The sequence below is a fragment of the Rhinolophus ferrumequinum genome, chromosome 16 (genome assembly GCF_004115265.2).
Source record: "Rhinolophus ferrumequinum isolate MPI-CBG mRhiFer1 chromosome 16, mRhiFer1_v1.p, whole genome shotgun sequence".
NCBI lineage: Eukaryota > Metazoa > Chordata > Mammalia > Chiroptera > Rhinolophidae > Rhinolophus > Rhinolophus ferrumequinum.
The window spans coordinates 24,078,482-24,094,322 of record NC_046299.1 but is presented as its reverse complement, the minus strand read 5'-3'; the positions used below and the strand labels follow the sequence as shown (position 1 = coordinate 24,094,322).

Here is a 15,841-nt window from a genome sequence, read left to right as displayed (position 1 = left end):
AGCGGGTAGTGAAGAAAAAGTTTTAAGGGTTCAACAGGGCGGGGCTTAAACGGTGTTGGGAAGTGGGAAGCCAGATGAGTGGATGGACTGAGGCAGAGAAGGAAAGCGAGAAAGTGAGAAAACCAAGGTCACTGCTTTGGTATTTCAGATTGTTGTGTCTCTTTTCTCCCTCAGCTGACTTAGGCGCATCCAAGGATAATGGAGACTCAGAACCTGAGCATCTCAGGTGGACAGCTGACCCACCTCCCGCAGGAGCCGTACAAGTAAAGTGAGCCTATGTTAACTCTCCACTGCTTACCTTTTATCTTTCCTTCACTGGCACTTCCTCCTTTCATCCCCAAACGTGATCATTTTTCAAATTCAGCACTTGGTCTTGCTTATTCTTGTTCTGTTTTACAAACTGGTTAATTGTTTTCACCTAGATGCACGGTGCAACACAAAATCGGAGTAGAATTGGCTTCTCAGTTTCCGTCCGTGTTTACATACGAATGTCCCAGTCACCTCAACCCAAACAAATGTAAAACCAAACTTATCTATCACCAGAGGCAGCTCTCTAGTGCCCTCCCAAAGCCTCAGATTTGCTAGCACTTGGATACATACCTTTCAAACCAGAACATAATTAACAAACAGTAGTTTAACAGAAGGATAGAGGACATTATTATGTTTGCATATGAATATATTTTCATTTTATTTACACAAGTGGGATTTGCATAGTTTACACAGTATAAATATGCACATATTTCCAGGAACTTTTAGGGCGACCACTGTTTTGGAGCCCTAAAGAATCCATTATTATTGACATTCTCAAATATATATCAGAGCAATAAAAACTGATATATACTATTCAGTATATAAATTTTGAGGAGGACTACTTCACAGCAACTTGTCCTCTTGTAAATGAGGATCACTAGCTGATGTGCAGGATAATTGGACACTATCTGCATTCAATCAATAGCAAGCGAGCCCTGATCTAATTTGAATCTAAAAACAGAGTTAGTCTAAATTATTTATTTATTTTTGTTAAGATATAATTCACATACCAGAAAATTCACCCCTTTAAAGGGTACAATAAACTTATTTTTTAGTATATTTACAAAGTTGTGCAATTATTACCACTATTTCTAAAAATTTTCATCACCTCGAAAAGAAACCCCCTACCCATTAGCGTATTTCTCCTTACCCCCACCCCTGGCAACCACTAATCTACTTTCTGTCGCTATGGATTTGCCTATTCTGGACATTTTATATAAATGGAATCATAATATGTAGCCTTTTGTGTCTGACATTTCATTTATCATAACATTTTCAAGGTCTGTCCATGTTGTAGCATATGTCAGTTATTCATTCCTTTTTGGCCAAATAATATTTCATCATATGGGTATACAACATTTTGTTTATATATTTATCAGTTGATGGACATTTGGGTTATTTCCACTTTTGACTATTATGAATAATGCTTCTGTAAACCTTCTTGTATCAGTTTTTGTGTGGATGTATGTTTTCAATTCTCTTAGGTATATACCTAGGAGAAAAAAATCTGTCCATTTCATCTAGGTTATCTAATTTTTTGGCATATAAATATATGTATAGTATTCCCTTATACGCCTTTTCATTTTTGCAAAGTCAGTAGTAATGCCCCTTCTTGCATTCCTGATTTTAGTCATTTGAAGCTTCTCAGTCTAATTTATTTTTAATTCCTAATGTTACATATTAATATATTCTTGTAAAAATTCAAACATGCAGATAAAACTAAAGCCTTAATTGCCACCGCCAGCCCCAAACCCTCCACAGAGTTAAACCCATTTCAGTTTGGTATAGCATAGTTACTGTGTATCATAATTACATACTTAAGCCAGTGCATTAGTTTTCTATTGCTGCACAACAAATTACCATAAATTTAGCAACCCGAAATAACACAAATTAATTATCTCACATTTCCCATGAGTCAGGAGTCCAGGCATGGGTTAGCTACTATGTCTCAGCTTAGGGTCTCAGCAGGCTGAAATCAAGGTTTAGTTGGGGCTGCTATTTCATCTGAGGTTCTGTGTCTTCCCAAGCTCAGTGGTTGTTGGCAGAATTCAGTTCCTTGTTGTTGTAGGACTAAGGGCCCTGCTTTCTTGCTGGCTGTCAACCAGGAGTCTCTCTTAGTTCCTAGAGCATACCTGCCATTCTCTGCTACATAGCCTTTTGCTCTTTAAAGGCTTCTGTAGCTTCAAATCTTCTTGACGTCTGTCTCTGACCTCGAGACCCAGATTTAAAGAGCTAGAGTGATTAGGTCAGGCCCTTTCAATGAATTCAAGTTCAGACCTACACTGGGTAAATCTCCCTTTTGATGAACTCAGAGTGAACTGATCAGAGACCTTAATTACATTTTTGCCATATAATGTAACCTCATTGCAGGAGTGAGACCCTGTCATATTCATAAGTCCTGTTCTTACTCAAGGGGAGAGACTTATATAGGGCTTCTACACCATGGGATGGAAATCTTTGGCTCCATCTTAGAATTTGGCCTCTGACGGTCAGCCATAAGAATTGTCAAAGTGGGGGTAGACAATTAGCTCAGTTGGTTAGAGTGCAATGCTCTTAACAACAAGGTTGCTGGTTCGATCCCCACATGGGCCACTGTGAGCTGCACCCTCCACAACTAGATTGAAACAACTACTTGATTTGGAGCTGATGGGTCCTGGAAAAACACACTTAAAAGTAAATAAAAGTCAAAAAAAATAAATAAAAGAATTGTCAAAGTAAGCAATAGCTTGTCAAAGTAAGCCATCATGGTAATTGATAGGGCTGTTTATAACCAATATCAATTGTTTGAAAATGTGGGATGATAATGCTTGGCAATTAATAATAACATTGGCAAATACCTTCCAGTAGAAGAGATGGTAGCACAGGCAGAAAAATCAAATGATGCTAAACAAAAGAAAACTGTCTTTGATTTTGAAAGAATTCAACTTGTCGTATATCTTTTGCTTAGGCTTGCAGAGCAATCTTTGCCCAACATCTATCAGTCTGACAATTGCTTTTCCTTCCGACTACTTTAGGTAGGGCAAGAGTTTGCTTCTCTCCCCATCCATTAGCCCCACTAAACTTGCCTCCTGCTTTGCCTTTTGTGTAGGTCTGGTCACATTGAGGCAGCAATAATACTTGGTGCATTGATTAAACCGGTGATTACCCCGACTCAGTGGGAGTCACGTCTGGCCCAGGCCTTTAGGGGTGGAGTCTAGGGTCTAGAGCTGTAGGTCACCGTTAGGAGGAGCTCTACGAGGCCTCGGCTCCGCGTTTTTAGTGCCTCTCTCTCTCGCAGCTCATTTCTATGCTTTCCTTGTGTTTTATCCGGAATAGGTGGAGCTTCCGGTTCCGGTAGGGCCGTCCCTAGCGGCGGAGATGGCGGCTACGGCGGCGGAGGTCGCGGCCTCAGGCTCTGGAGAACCCCGCGAAGAGGCTGAAGCTCCCGGCCCCGCCTGGGATGAGTCCCAACTGCGCAGTTACAGCTTCCCGACCCGGCCCATCCCGCGTCTGAGTCACAGCGACCCCCGCGCCGAGGAGCTCATCGAGAATGAGGTAGGGGGCGGGGCCGCGTCCCGGTGGGGGGTGAGGGAGCAGGTCGCGGGGAGAGGTCGGAAGCGGACGTCGATAGGACTGGAGGACTGGCGGGGCCGTGGGCTAGGGCCTGAGGGGTGGTGGAGAGGGTGGCGAGGAGGAATGGGACTTGAGGGCTTCGTGTTAGTTAACGGGAGAAATCATTCTGAAGTTGGAAAGGAGCTGGAATCCTGGGAGAGGAGTCCACCAGCTTCTTGGGACGACTTCATTTGTTTTCACCTGGTGTTTTCGCTTAGGAGCCTGTGGTGCTAACTGACACAAACCTCGTGTATCCTGCCCTGAAATGGGACCTTGAATACCTGCAAGAGAATATTGGCAACGGAGACTTCTCTGTCTACAGTGCCAGTACCCACAAGTTCTTGTACTATGATGAGAAAAAGATGGCCAATTTCCAGAACTTTAAACCGCGGTCCAACCGGGAGGAAATGAAGTTCCACGAGTTTGTTGAGAAACTGCAGGATATACAGCAGCGAGGAGGGGAAGAGAGGTACGTTCCCGGATGTTGGTTTTCCATTGATTCTAAGGCACCTGTTTTCTTTTCCTGTACTTGTTTGAGGACGTGGAGGAGTTGGGTGAATTCTCTAGATGGAAGGAGGAGGGAGTGATGATGAGACTTGAACTGTGACTCTAGTTCTTGGTCGTCTTCATAAGGTGAGAGTCACAGTTGCCTGGAAGGGTGAGGTAGATGTATAAAATGAGTAAAGCTGTTTGGGTAAAAATTATGATGAGGCTAAACGCATACACCCTGTTCAAATTGAGAAGTCAGTACGTCACTTGTTTCCATTTGGGAGTGCAGTGTCAGGGTTGCCGGAGACTCTGATTGTTCAAGAGAAGCCAGAAATCGAGATTCTTACCTAAAATCTTTTTGGCTTCAATGTGAGCAGCGAATTTAAATTTTTTCAAATGCTGCAGAGGAACCAAACAAAAGTGTCTGTCATTTGATGTAGCCCAGAGATTGCCAGTTTGCAGCCCGTGTCCTAAAATATTAGGCTGGTTGGGCACAGTTCAGACTGAAACGTTGTATGAATTAGTGTGATTCTGGGATGAAGGATATGAGAATCCTCTAGCTTAGGGAAGATCAGATTAGATTGGCGGGGGGCGGGGGCCTAATATTGACGTTCCACCTTGTACTGGCAATAGCAAGCACAAAACACATACACAGGAGTGATTCTTCCTCTCTGTTTTTATCCCTGTTTATGAGGACAGCATCTTCAGTAGGTCCAGTCAGCATTCAGTCCTACACTAGAACATTGCGATTGTGTCTGGGAAATTGCTTTCACTGAGTACTTGCTTCATGGTGAATGACCATCTCTGTCTCACATTTGGCGGCCAACCCTGGGCTTTTCTCTAGTCTCCTGCCTCAGTTGTCTTCCTGACTCCTGTTAGCTGTATGCAGCTGAGTGAATGGATTTGAAATAGTTTTTCCCCATCTTCCTGACTCAGCAGTTGTCATAATAATAGCACTTTTTTTTTTTTTTTTTAAATATTTTATTGGGGAAGGGGAACAGGACTTTATTGGGGAACAGTGTGTACTTCCAGGACTTTTTCCAAGTCAAGTTATCCCTTTAATCTTAGTTGTGGAGGGTGCCATTCAGCTTCAAGTTGTTGTCCTTTCAGTCTTAGTTGTGGAGGGCGCAGATCAGCTCCAGGTCCAGTTGCCGTTGCTAGTTGCAGGGGACACAGCCCACCATCCCTTGCGGGAGTTGAGGAGTCGAACTGGCAACCTTGTGGTTGAGAGCCCACTGGCCCATGTGGGAATCGAACCAGCAGCCTTTGGCATTAGGAGCACAGAGCTCCAACCGCCTGAGCCACCGGGCCGGCCCCAATAATAGCACTTTTGACTAAAAGAGTTTCCAGGGTCTGAACTATGATGGATTTATTTATGTCTTATAAAGACTGGTTTAGTTGAGTCGTCGGGTCTATTAATTTTTTCAAAATTAACATACCACGCACATGTGTATGTGCATACACACACCTGCAGCGTTCAGACTGAGATCGGTTTAAACAGTGCTGCTCGAGTGTAATTCCATTCAGTGACCACATGCACGGGAATGCGCATGAGATAAACATGGATCCTCTGGTTCCTCAGTCACTTTTAAGTTTCTTACCTGCCATAATGAGAGCATTTTCCTTCACTAAGTATGAGGTGTGAATGTAGTCTGTGCTTTATACGTGATTCACAGAGAAAATGTTCCTGTGTGCAAGTTTTGCCCTGCCTTGAACACCAACCAAGTCCGCTGTATAATTGTACAGGTGGCTGTGATTGTGGGGTAAAGGGTATTAGGATCCTCTTTGAGTTCTTTTGAGTATTTACTGTTCAGGTGGAATAGAAATTGTTGAGATTCATGCGTCAAGAGTGGTTCTGCCTCTTTCAAAGTTACTTGCAAACTGTTTTCATGTGTACATATATTACAATCTCTGGAGCAAGTCCAAAGATTGCATTTGAGTCTTGTGGGTTCCTTGTCCCCAAAGAGGTAGATAGTGTTTCCAACTTATTAAGATTTCTAGTAATTTTTGTCTTAAACATTCTAGGCACCCAGATACCGGTGAGCCTTTTCAAGTAATGTTCTTAGGACCAGGAAGGGGCTGCTGCTGCGTCTTGTCTTCCACTTGTCCCCTTGTTAATGTCTTTTGTGGACTTGATTGTGTCTGGGTTTTCATATCCCTTAAGTAACTTCTGATCTTCCTCAGGTGTGTTAGGAGCCCTGGACCTACAGAAAGCCTGATGAGGTGTCTTCCTTCAGCTGTAGAAGGCTGCTACAGAGAGGTGGCTGAATCATTAAGAGAAACTAGGCTTCAAGCCAGAGCTCTGCAACTTGAAACAAGAAAGTTTTATTTCTCACACTACATGTCTATCACGGGTCAGCTTACATCATCCTTTTTGCTTTGGGACCCAGATTGCCCTGGCAGCTGCTCTCTGAAAGTTTGCAATTGCTGTGGCAGAGGGAAAAGATGTGGTGGTAGTGTGTACCCATTCTTAAAATTACAGTTTGGAAGCAACACAAGTCACTTCTGTGGATTTCATTGGCCAAAGCAAATTGAATGAGCAAACCTGGTTTCAAGAGGGGTCCAGAAGAGTAACTCTCCCACAGGGGAGGGAATTAGCTCTTGGTGAACAGTAATACGACCTATCACAATGGCCATTCAGGGCCACAGGGATTTCTCAGGCCCTGAGAGTCTCTGGAACAAGGCTGATTCATCATTCTCGGGTCTTGGATAGGCTTCGAGGAGTCTATGAAGTTGTGTGAAAGTTCTGTGTGTGTGCATTTTTATGGGGAACCGTCATTGGATTCTTAAAAGGATTTATGTTATGACCCAGAAAAGGTTAAGAACCACTTCTTTAAAATAAAAAAATTTGGTGAGCTCAGAGAAGGATAAGTAAAGACTCAGTTCTGTGAGAATCCCTGTTGGTTAAGAGTCACATGACTGTAGCCCTTCTGTGTGGGAGATGCTGGTGTGGGTTTGGGCTTACATTTCCAGATGTGGGGAGGCCATGCCGAGGGGGTGGACATGCACTAACGGGGTCTTCTTCTTGGGTGACATAGGTTGTATCTACAGCAAACACTCAATGACACTGTGGGCAGGAAGATTGTCATGGACTTCTTGGGTTTTAACTGGAACTGGATTAATAAGCAACAGGGAAAGCGTGGCTGGGGGCAGCTGACTTCCAATCTGCTGCTTATCGGCATGGAAGGTAAGACATCGTTCTGAAAGCAGCCGAGCTCGGAGTCATACAAACCTGGTGCCTAATCCTGTGTCTGCCATCTATTCGCTTCATGACTGAATAGTCACCCTCTCAAGCCGCAGTCTCATCTGCAAAAGGGACATAATAGTATCTCATAAATAGTTACTAAAAAGATTAAATGAGGTAACGTATAAGTCTGTAAGCTAGTTTCATGTCCTCTAAAAAGAAAGTTCCCTTTTCCCTTTGTTGTGTGAATGTGTGTACTCATATCAGAGATCTCTGAAATACTGCTCTTGTCTATTGGATCTGTCTGTATTCAGAAGATTTTTATCCCAGTAAAAGGGAATCTCAATTTTTCAGTATGAATTAAACCTCATCTTCTGAATAGATAATACATTCATGGGGTTAAATTCAAAAGTTATAGATAGGTATGTAATGATAACTCTTCCACTCCTATTTTCCAGACTCTCAGTTTTCCCTCTCTGGAGACACCACATGTTATTAGTTGCTTGTGTATCCTGCCTGCTAGAGAATTTTATGCATACACAAGCAAATTTTTTTTTCTTTTGAATAAAAAGAGAAGCCTTTAAATTCTAATCAGAAGGACAGCTACTATTGGCCAGAGTCACTGCCTCACTTTTATTTCCAACAACAGCTCAGTGCCAGGCCCATACTTAGTAAATGAAGAATAAATTGGGTTGAACAAGGAAGCAGAGTAATTATTCACTGTCATTCACCACTGGGTTCTGAAGTCTCTCTCCCTTTGATTGTCCTTTCTTCAGATTTAGATCTGGACTTTATGAATTGACCCTTAACCTGCCCATTTGAAACCAACTCTTGGTTTCAAAGAGTTCTGGTTTACTTGACTGCGTTTTTCTGTTGCCTTCCTATCCTGTGGTAGAGTGCAGGGAAGTGGATCTGTCAGGTAGAGGATCTGTCACAAGTCCCCTGTGAGGATGCACAGTGTGCTGAGCACTTGAGAAGGAAGCTGTCTTGGCTCACCAGGCAGACATGGGAAAAGTTTTCTAAACGCAATGCCTGCAGAGGGTCCTTCAGCTCTCAGGGATTGTGGGATTAAACAACAGACGTGGCGCCACCTCAGCTATAAAGAGTAGATGGAGAATACACACACTAGGGCAGAACTAATTCAAGATGGCATTTAAAACATTTGCCTACTTAAATTATACAACACTCTTTAGGAATCTGATATGTTCCCCCTCTTCCCCCCCCCCCCCTGAGAATCATCAGGCCCAGTGTTGCTCTAAGAAGTGTTGCATCTCACAGGTGTGAAGTGGGAGGAGAGGTTGAGAATCTTAGAGCCCGAGAAGAGCTACCCAAAGCAAGTACATATGTTTGTACAACCTAAAATGATGGTTTAACTCCGTCAGAGAAGGTCATGCACTGCTGATACCAGTCATTTCAATTGCTTCTCTTGTTTTACTGCCCTTGAATTCTTGCCATAGTCAAGAAGAATATAGGTATATACAATGTATTACTTTGCTAGACTTGTATCATTTCAGTGTGCCATTGCTTCCAGTAAGGGCAGCAGCCATGATTTAAGAAAGTCTGCTTTGCTAATTGATGCCGAATCCTTACTGCTAGACTTACTACTGATTAAAAGTGTAACATCTAATTTGCTGAGAGTTGTAATTACCATCTTCCTGATTCTGCCTGATATTTTGATTAGGAACCCCTAGCTGGGAGGGTAGGCTGGGTTTCTCTCCAGCACTGGGCCCTAAGTTCTAGCCTGTGCAGTAGAGCCACTGCTCTGAATAAGAAAATGTCTTTCTTCCTATAGGAAATGTGACACCTGCTCACTATGATGAGCAGCAGAACTTCTTTGCTCAGATAAAGGGCTACAAGCGATGCATTTTATTCCCTCCGGATCAGTTTGAGTGCCTCTACCCATATCCTGTTCATCACCCGTGTGACAGACAGAGCCAGGTGAGCCGAGGAGGGCATAGAACTCCTTGGGGACCCAAGGCTGGTACGGCTTTCCCCTTCCCTGTGGTGGTATGTCAGGTTTAGACAAGCTCAAGATAATTTCACAGTGTACTTCATTTATTCCAGGCCCCTGCGGTGGTCTCCAGATGTTTCTAAGTATAAGCAGCTCCGTAGAGCTAATGCTGGAGGTCAGACCCCATTGCTGATGCCAATGGAGTCAGGTCACCCTGTTTGGATTACAACTTCATGGAACAAAATGTAGTCTCCATTGGATTTAATCATTGTTTTTCTTTTGTCATGGATGCTCCTTTTTGATAAAAAGAAAGGTGAATAAAATTGAGAGATACGTCAGTGTCTTTTTTGCAGCCCAGTGAGGTATATGTTTGCCTTTCTGGCCAACCAGAGAGGTCCTTTTTTTTCTTGAGGTGAAAGCTGCCTTCCTACTTCATACAGGAGTCTTGGCTGGTTAGAGTATGTGTTTGGGAGAAAGTTTCTGAAGGTTTGGGTGAAGGATGAGTCCTACTTCTTCATGCCTGCAAGCCACAAGTAGGTGTTCTGACCTGCAAGCTGTGATGATGGGCTTGTAACCTCAGGAGCACTGAGGCCTAGGATTCTTTTTCACTCAGTATTCAATCATAGCCTGTCTTACCTCATTCTCAGAGAGAGAGAGTGTGTGTGTTTATAGTGTGTGTATGTAATGTATGTTGTATCTTCTGCTGCATGTAAATTTGAAAGGCATTTTTAAGGCATCTGTTTTTGGACTCTCAGAATAACTGGCACATAGTAGTTACTGGTAAAATTTGATGATTGACTGATTTTTTTTTTTTTCTTTCTCTTGAACCTCTCAGGTGGACTTTGACCATCCTGACTACGAGAGGTTCCCCAGTTTCCAGAACGTGGTTGGTTATGAAACGGTGGTTGGCCCTGGTGACGTGCTTTACATCCCAATGTACTGGTGAGGAGGGGCTGGGACTCGGGGCCTCTCAGGAGCTTTTGTTCCCGTCCCTGTAGAGCCGTCCTTGTGTCCCTCTTGGGTTGTGGCAGGACTGGACTGACGTGATCTATAGGAAGATTGGTGTGTCCAGATCTAAGAACAGTGAACGTGGGGGAAATGATAACCCTGTCTCTAGGACAAGATGACAGTTCCTCAAGTCTAAAATGGTCCCAGAGGCTTGAGGCTGGAGAAACTGTTCTTGGCTCTTTGGTATGTGGAGACTGAAGACCACTGCCTCTAGTCCCAGGGTGTGTTTGACAGGATGAACATAAAGATACTGTCTTCATTATTTCCCTTAGCTAGACTCTCTAGTTTTCCATCTCTTCCTCTGAAAAGTATTGGTAGCAAACAGGCACCTATTTATTTTCTTTCAGGTGGCATCACATAGAGTCATTACTAAATGGGGGGATTACCATCACTGTGAACTTCTGGTATAAGGTGAATATGGGGTTTTTTCCCTAGGTGGGACTGGGATAAGGTAGGTGTAATAAATTATTTGGGGGTGGGGAGGTTGGCTGTCTATGGAAGTGATTCCTGGGTCTTTGGGAAGATGACGAAGGACGGACTTGCACTGTGTTTCTTACAAGGGAGGACGGTGCTGGGAATAGTGGGTGACACTGAAACTTTCTGCTAAAGGCGTTTCCTGAGCTACTGCTTCCTTTGCAGGGGGCTCCCACCCCTAAGAGAATTGAATATCCTCTCAAAGCCCATCAGAAAGTGGCCATAATGAGAAACATTGAGAAGATGCTTGGAGAGGCCTTGGGGAACCCACAAGAGGTACGTGGCTGTCCCGAGGTGGCACTCGTATGGTTCATTGGACAGTGACCTGGGAAAGTCAGGATTTCCCTGGAAAGCGTCACATTCTCTGTAGCGCCTCTGTTTCAGTATCTGGTGTCCTCTCCATAGAGGTTATGGGTATGTTCAGAAACTCCTTGTTTTTCTGATGAAAGCTGGGCTTGACTGGCGGATCAATTATAATCTGTTCCATGCTAGTGATAATGTTCCCCATGGGGCTTGTGTGCCAGCTGGGGACCCCTGAGGGGATTCTTCTGGAATGGGAAGCAAGCAGTAAAGCATCTCTTCACTCCCAGCTGTTCCAAGGCTGCTCTAGGTAATGTTGAGACCCGCTTCCCACACAGGTGTGCCAGTGGCCCATCGGGCAAATGGAGGAGGTTTGTATTTGTAACGCTCTTGCCTCCAGGGGACCTGTGGGGTTGGGAGGTGGCACTGGCCCCAATTTGTAGGTGACCTTTTCAGGATATAGAGGCATGTAACGTTCTTTAGGCACATTTAAGAAACATGCAGACAAACAGTCTTGGATGTTTGGGGATTATTAGCCCTCTGACCTTCTGTTTGTCAGTTTGGTGCCGTTTACCGATACAGGGTATTGTGAGGGGGAAGATGGACCCAGAGGCAAGGGCCATGCCCCAGAATACTGGGTTGACCCTCAGGAAGAATTGGTTAGAGGGTTTACAAGATTGAGTGAAAACCTGGTTCTTGACGGTGGCTGGACATCGAATGTCTCCCGACACCCTCGAGTGGCTCCAGGGCAGAGCACCGGCAGTTCTGACTGGCTCCTCATGTCTCTTCACAGGTGGGGCCCTTGTTGAACACAATGATCAAGGGCCGCTACAACTAGACGGCCAGGAGTCGAGGCCTCCTGCCAGGCGACTGCTGGCCCGTCCACACGGCTTCCTGGATGAGCACAGGAGACTCCCAGCACTAGTATTGCACGCAGCACTTAATGGACTGGACTCTTGCCGTGGCCCTGGGGGCAGGTGTTCAGGGCGAGGCAGGGTGGTTGGCACTCCGCTCCCGTTTGGAGGGACTTCTTACCCTTGCCTCTGTGCCCAGCACCTCCCCTCTCTGCCTCCCTAAAGTCCTGCATTCAGTGTTGGAGTCCCAGCTTCTGGTTGTCATCATGTCTGTGTGTGTCAATCTGTCAACCTCGGGATGTGTGTGCGTGCACACGCATGTGTGTATCTGTTCCTTGCGCCCTCCTGTGGATCAGGATGCCACTTCTGGTTCTCAGTCCTGTCTCCTGCAGCCTCAGTGCCTCAGCCTAAGAGAGAGGAGATGCTCGTGGAAGCCCACTACACCTGGGCTGCAGGGCCACCCGTAGGTCAGTCAGCCTCCTCCCAGGTTTCCCGGAGTCAGGCTCTGTGCTGGGTGGGAATGGCTCCTGGGACTCGAATGGGGAGAGGAATGGGGAGGTTTGCCTTTGAGAGCCTAGAGAGCTTCCTGTGAGAGAGGATACAGGGTTCCAACTGGGACCGTCATGTTCAAGCCATACATAGAAAAGAGCCTTGGGCCACAAGAACCAAGGATTGTGCATAAATTCCAAATTGCACGCACATGCAGCTTTTCTCTTTCTGCACCAGCTCTTGCTCCCTGTGCTGGGTACCAAGGGAGTCCTCCTAGCAGTGGCTTCTCTAGGTTCTAGGGGTGCAAGCCTCTGTGCGGGGGTGTGTGTGTGTGCGTGTGGATGTGTGTTCACACTGGCCTGCCTCTTTGCTTACCGAGTTTCCCTACTGCTTAGCCCTGTCCAGTGGGACATACAGAGGGAACCCCAGGGCAGCACTGCCTGACCTAACCTAAAGCTCTCAAACTCAGTTTTAGCCATTGGATGTCGGTCAGATCTCACTGCAGCCTGCCTGAGGCTGACTGGTTAGGGCCTCCAGGGCCTGCGACCCTCTTGCCCAGGCTACATCCTCTGCGTCTGGGGAGCTTCCTGGCTGAGGAGACAGAATGGGGTCAAGCTTAGGCAGCTAACTCACCACCACCTGTCATCCACCTCACATCATGGCCAGGACAAAAGTGTAGCCTTGTCTCTAAACCAGCTCCTCTGTGAGACCCCACTGTAATGTTCACAAACACCCTCAAAAAGCAGGGCGACTGGTGGAGCACAGAAGTGGAATTTCCTTTCCTGTTCATCGCTACTCATGGGAACCCCTGCCCGAGCTGCAGCTTACAGCTGGACAGCTGTGCACTACACAACTTGAAGGGCCATCATTCACATCTGTTCAGTGGAAGGGGGGCCCCTGGAATTGGGCACTGTGGTGGCTCTGTGTCTTGTCACCTCCACTCCTATTTCCTTCGCTGGAAGGAAAGAGGAGTTGGAGTCTCGGGGGTCATTTTTTCCTTTTGTTTTTTTTCCTTTTTTGCCAAAGGTTTACTTCCAGTGTCTGAGCTGCGGCTCTTACCTCCAAAGCTCAGTTTACAGTCACAGTGCACTGATGGACTGAGAGGGTGTGTGTATATGTGTGTGCGCACCTGTGTGTGTATTTTGGGGAGGGGTGTTTATTTTTAGTACCCCATTCTGGGTTCTCTGATGCAGTGTTGGTGTGCAAACACGGTACCTTCTCAAGTGTAGTTCTTTCAAATATAACCAATGCTGGAAAATGTGATTGCGGTGATCTCCATCCCTCCATCTCTTGGGAAAGAGGAGCACACAAGGGAAACGAGGCAGATGGAGGATAAACTTGAGCACAACCACACTTTGAAAGATAGCAGATTGTTTTCCTCCTCATCTGCTGCATTCCTGGCTCAGCCGGCAGATGTAGGTGATGCAGGCCAGGGAGGTGTGTGCCACTCAGCTGGGTGTCGCTGGGTGCTGTGCTGACAGGTCTGATGTGACCAAGGGGTAGGGACCTTCACAGGATTGGTTCTGATCCTTGGGTAATAGTGACCCCGAGTTATTAGACACTTGTGCATAGTGCTTTTATCTTTGTTCCTCAGTATCCTGCAAGGTAGGTATTCTCATTTTACAGCTGAAGAAATGGGCTCAGAGGTTAAGTGTTGAGTGGCAATGAAGATTCGAACCCAGAGCTGTTTGGCTACGAACCCCCTGCTGCTCCTTTCTACCAAACTATATTGACTCTCTTACCTCCTCCCTTGTACTACAGGCCATCCTCACATCTCACCCCACTGGGCAGTGCCTGGTGCAGACAGGCTTAGCTCAAAAGGGTGCAAAAGGTACAGCGCAGAGTGGAAGCTCTTCTGGGCTCCAGCTAAAGACATCTAGGGAAAACTGCCAGGAAGCCGTCTCGGGAGTTTAAAGAGTGCCGGAAGGAGCTCTGGGAAACAGTTACGGATCCCATTGTGTTTCCAGTGTGTCCTTGAATAGGTCCCATAACTTCTCCCAGCATGCTTCTGCATCGGCAGCATGGAAGATCTAGGTGATGACCAAGAACCTTGGTTCATGTTCTGCCGCCTCCTTTTCCCCCCAAGGAAGAGATTGTGGCTCTGCCGTACACTCACCTACGTTAGGGTCATTCAGACTGCAGTTCTCCTTGGGGTGGAGGAAGCATTTCTGCCCCGTTGCTCATCCTTACTCATGGAAGCGGACACCAAGGGGCTGAGGTTTGGGGCTGTACGAAGGTCAGCCCTGTCGCAAGCTCCCGTTTTCACACCAGCAGGTCCAGAGGAAACCACTCTTTTGAAGTCAAATGTTGGGGGTTGGAGTTCAGAGGATGGAGGAGGGGCCCTTCTGGGCATCAGTTGAGCAGATGCCCAGGATGCCTGGGGGAGACCAGCTTCCCCTACAAATCAGAGCTCTAAATTACAAGGTTTTTACCAACGCGAACAGTTGGGGGAAGTCGTCTGCTCTCATTTGCGTAATGGTTTCTGTCACTGGTGATTAGACACAGGATGAAGGAAAAGAAATTTGACAATTAGGAATGAGCGATCATTAATCTGAATCTGTTAGGAGACAGAGAGGGGAAGGATCCTTATCCGTGGGCCAGCCCAGTGTGAGGAGACTCACTCTGCCCCCTAGAGACTCGGGCCACAGACCTTTCATTATTCCCACAAGAAGGCTGAGCTGGAATTAGACTAGGTGGGCCCACTCGCCAGCCCGAGGTGGATACAGGGACGGACCTCTCCCAACGGGGGGGAAGGGTGTCAGATGCAAGCGAGAGGGCAAAGAACGACAATGAAATAGTTTGGAGATGCGTTTCCTGTTGGTAGAAAAATGTTTTGTAATTAATACTCCCGACACCCAACCTGTGACAAGTGTTTGCCACATTCCAACACTGCAGGGTGTGGAAAAAACCCATTACCCTCCAGGATCTTCTGCTTTGTTGGCGAGGAAACCACATGAAAACCAGCAAAGGTTATGAAGCGGGGTGTGGTGCACCGTGTGAGGACAAGATGAGGCTGTTGAGGGAGCAGGAAGCTTCCTCTTCTCCAGGCTTCTCCAAGCCCCTGGGCTCCCCAGGGAGGGACTTCGCTCTAGGCCTTCCAGCAGCATTGATTTTCTTTCTCGCCCACATTGCAGGGGTAGTTATGTCTGAAGGACGCAGACCCTCTTGCCCAGATGTGTGGGCAGATGATGAGAGGCTGAGTGTCCCAACTTGGATCTTCCCAGGTCTCCATGTTTCCTCTGATCCCTCTGTCCCAACTTCAAGGACAATATTAATTTGCACCAGTTGGCATTTGTTCCTCAGTTCTGTGATGTGTGTGTGGTGGGTTCCTTAGACCAGAGGCTCGCGTGAGGATTGGGGCAGGGGTGGCAGTGTGCTTGTTCTTTGTCTTCTCTTGGAATGGGAACTTAATCACAGATGCAGCTGGCTCTCCCCTTGATAACTTCCCCATCTCTGGGTCTTCTACCCTTC

At 46.3% G+C, this 15,841-nt stretch overlaps 1 protein-coding gene across 1 annotated transcript; it reads left to right on the top strand.

Annotated features, from left to right (window-relative positions):
- The first annotated feature begins 158 nt into the window (after positions 1-158).
- Positions 159-13,633, top strand: HIF1AN (hypoxia inducible factor 1 subunit alpha inhibitor). The gene is made up of 9 exons (XM_033130102.1): positions 159-268; positions 3,346-3,564; positions 3,840-4,090; positions 7,149-7,297; positions 9,087-9,232; positions 10,081-10,187; positions 10,601-10,664; positions 10,893-11,003; positions 11,821-13,633. The coding sequence occupies exons 2-9, from the start codon at positions 3,388-3,390 to the stop codon at positions 11,863-11,865; spliced, it is 1,050 nt and encodes a 349-aa protein (XP_032985993.1). The 5' UTR covers positions 159-268; positions 3,346-3,387; the 3' UTR covers positions 11,866-13,633.
- The last annotated feature ends 2,208 nt before the right edge of the window (positions 13,634-15,841 follow it).

Coding starts and splice junctions, on each gene's coding strand:
- HIF1AN (XM_033130102.1), top strand. CDS start 3,388: ATGGCGGCTACGGCGGCGGAGGTCGCGGCCTCAGGCTCTGGAGAACCC. Junction 4,091..7,148: donor CAGCGAGGAGGGGAAGAGAG/GTACGTTCCCGG, acceptor TGGGTGACATAG/GTTGTATCTACAGCAAACAC. Junction 11,004..11,820: donor CCTTGGGGAACCCACAAGAG/GTACGTGGCTGT, acceptor GTCTCTTCACAG/GTGGGGCCCTTGTTGAACAC.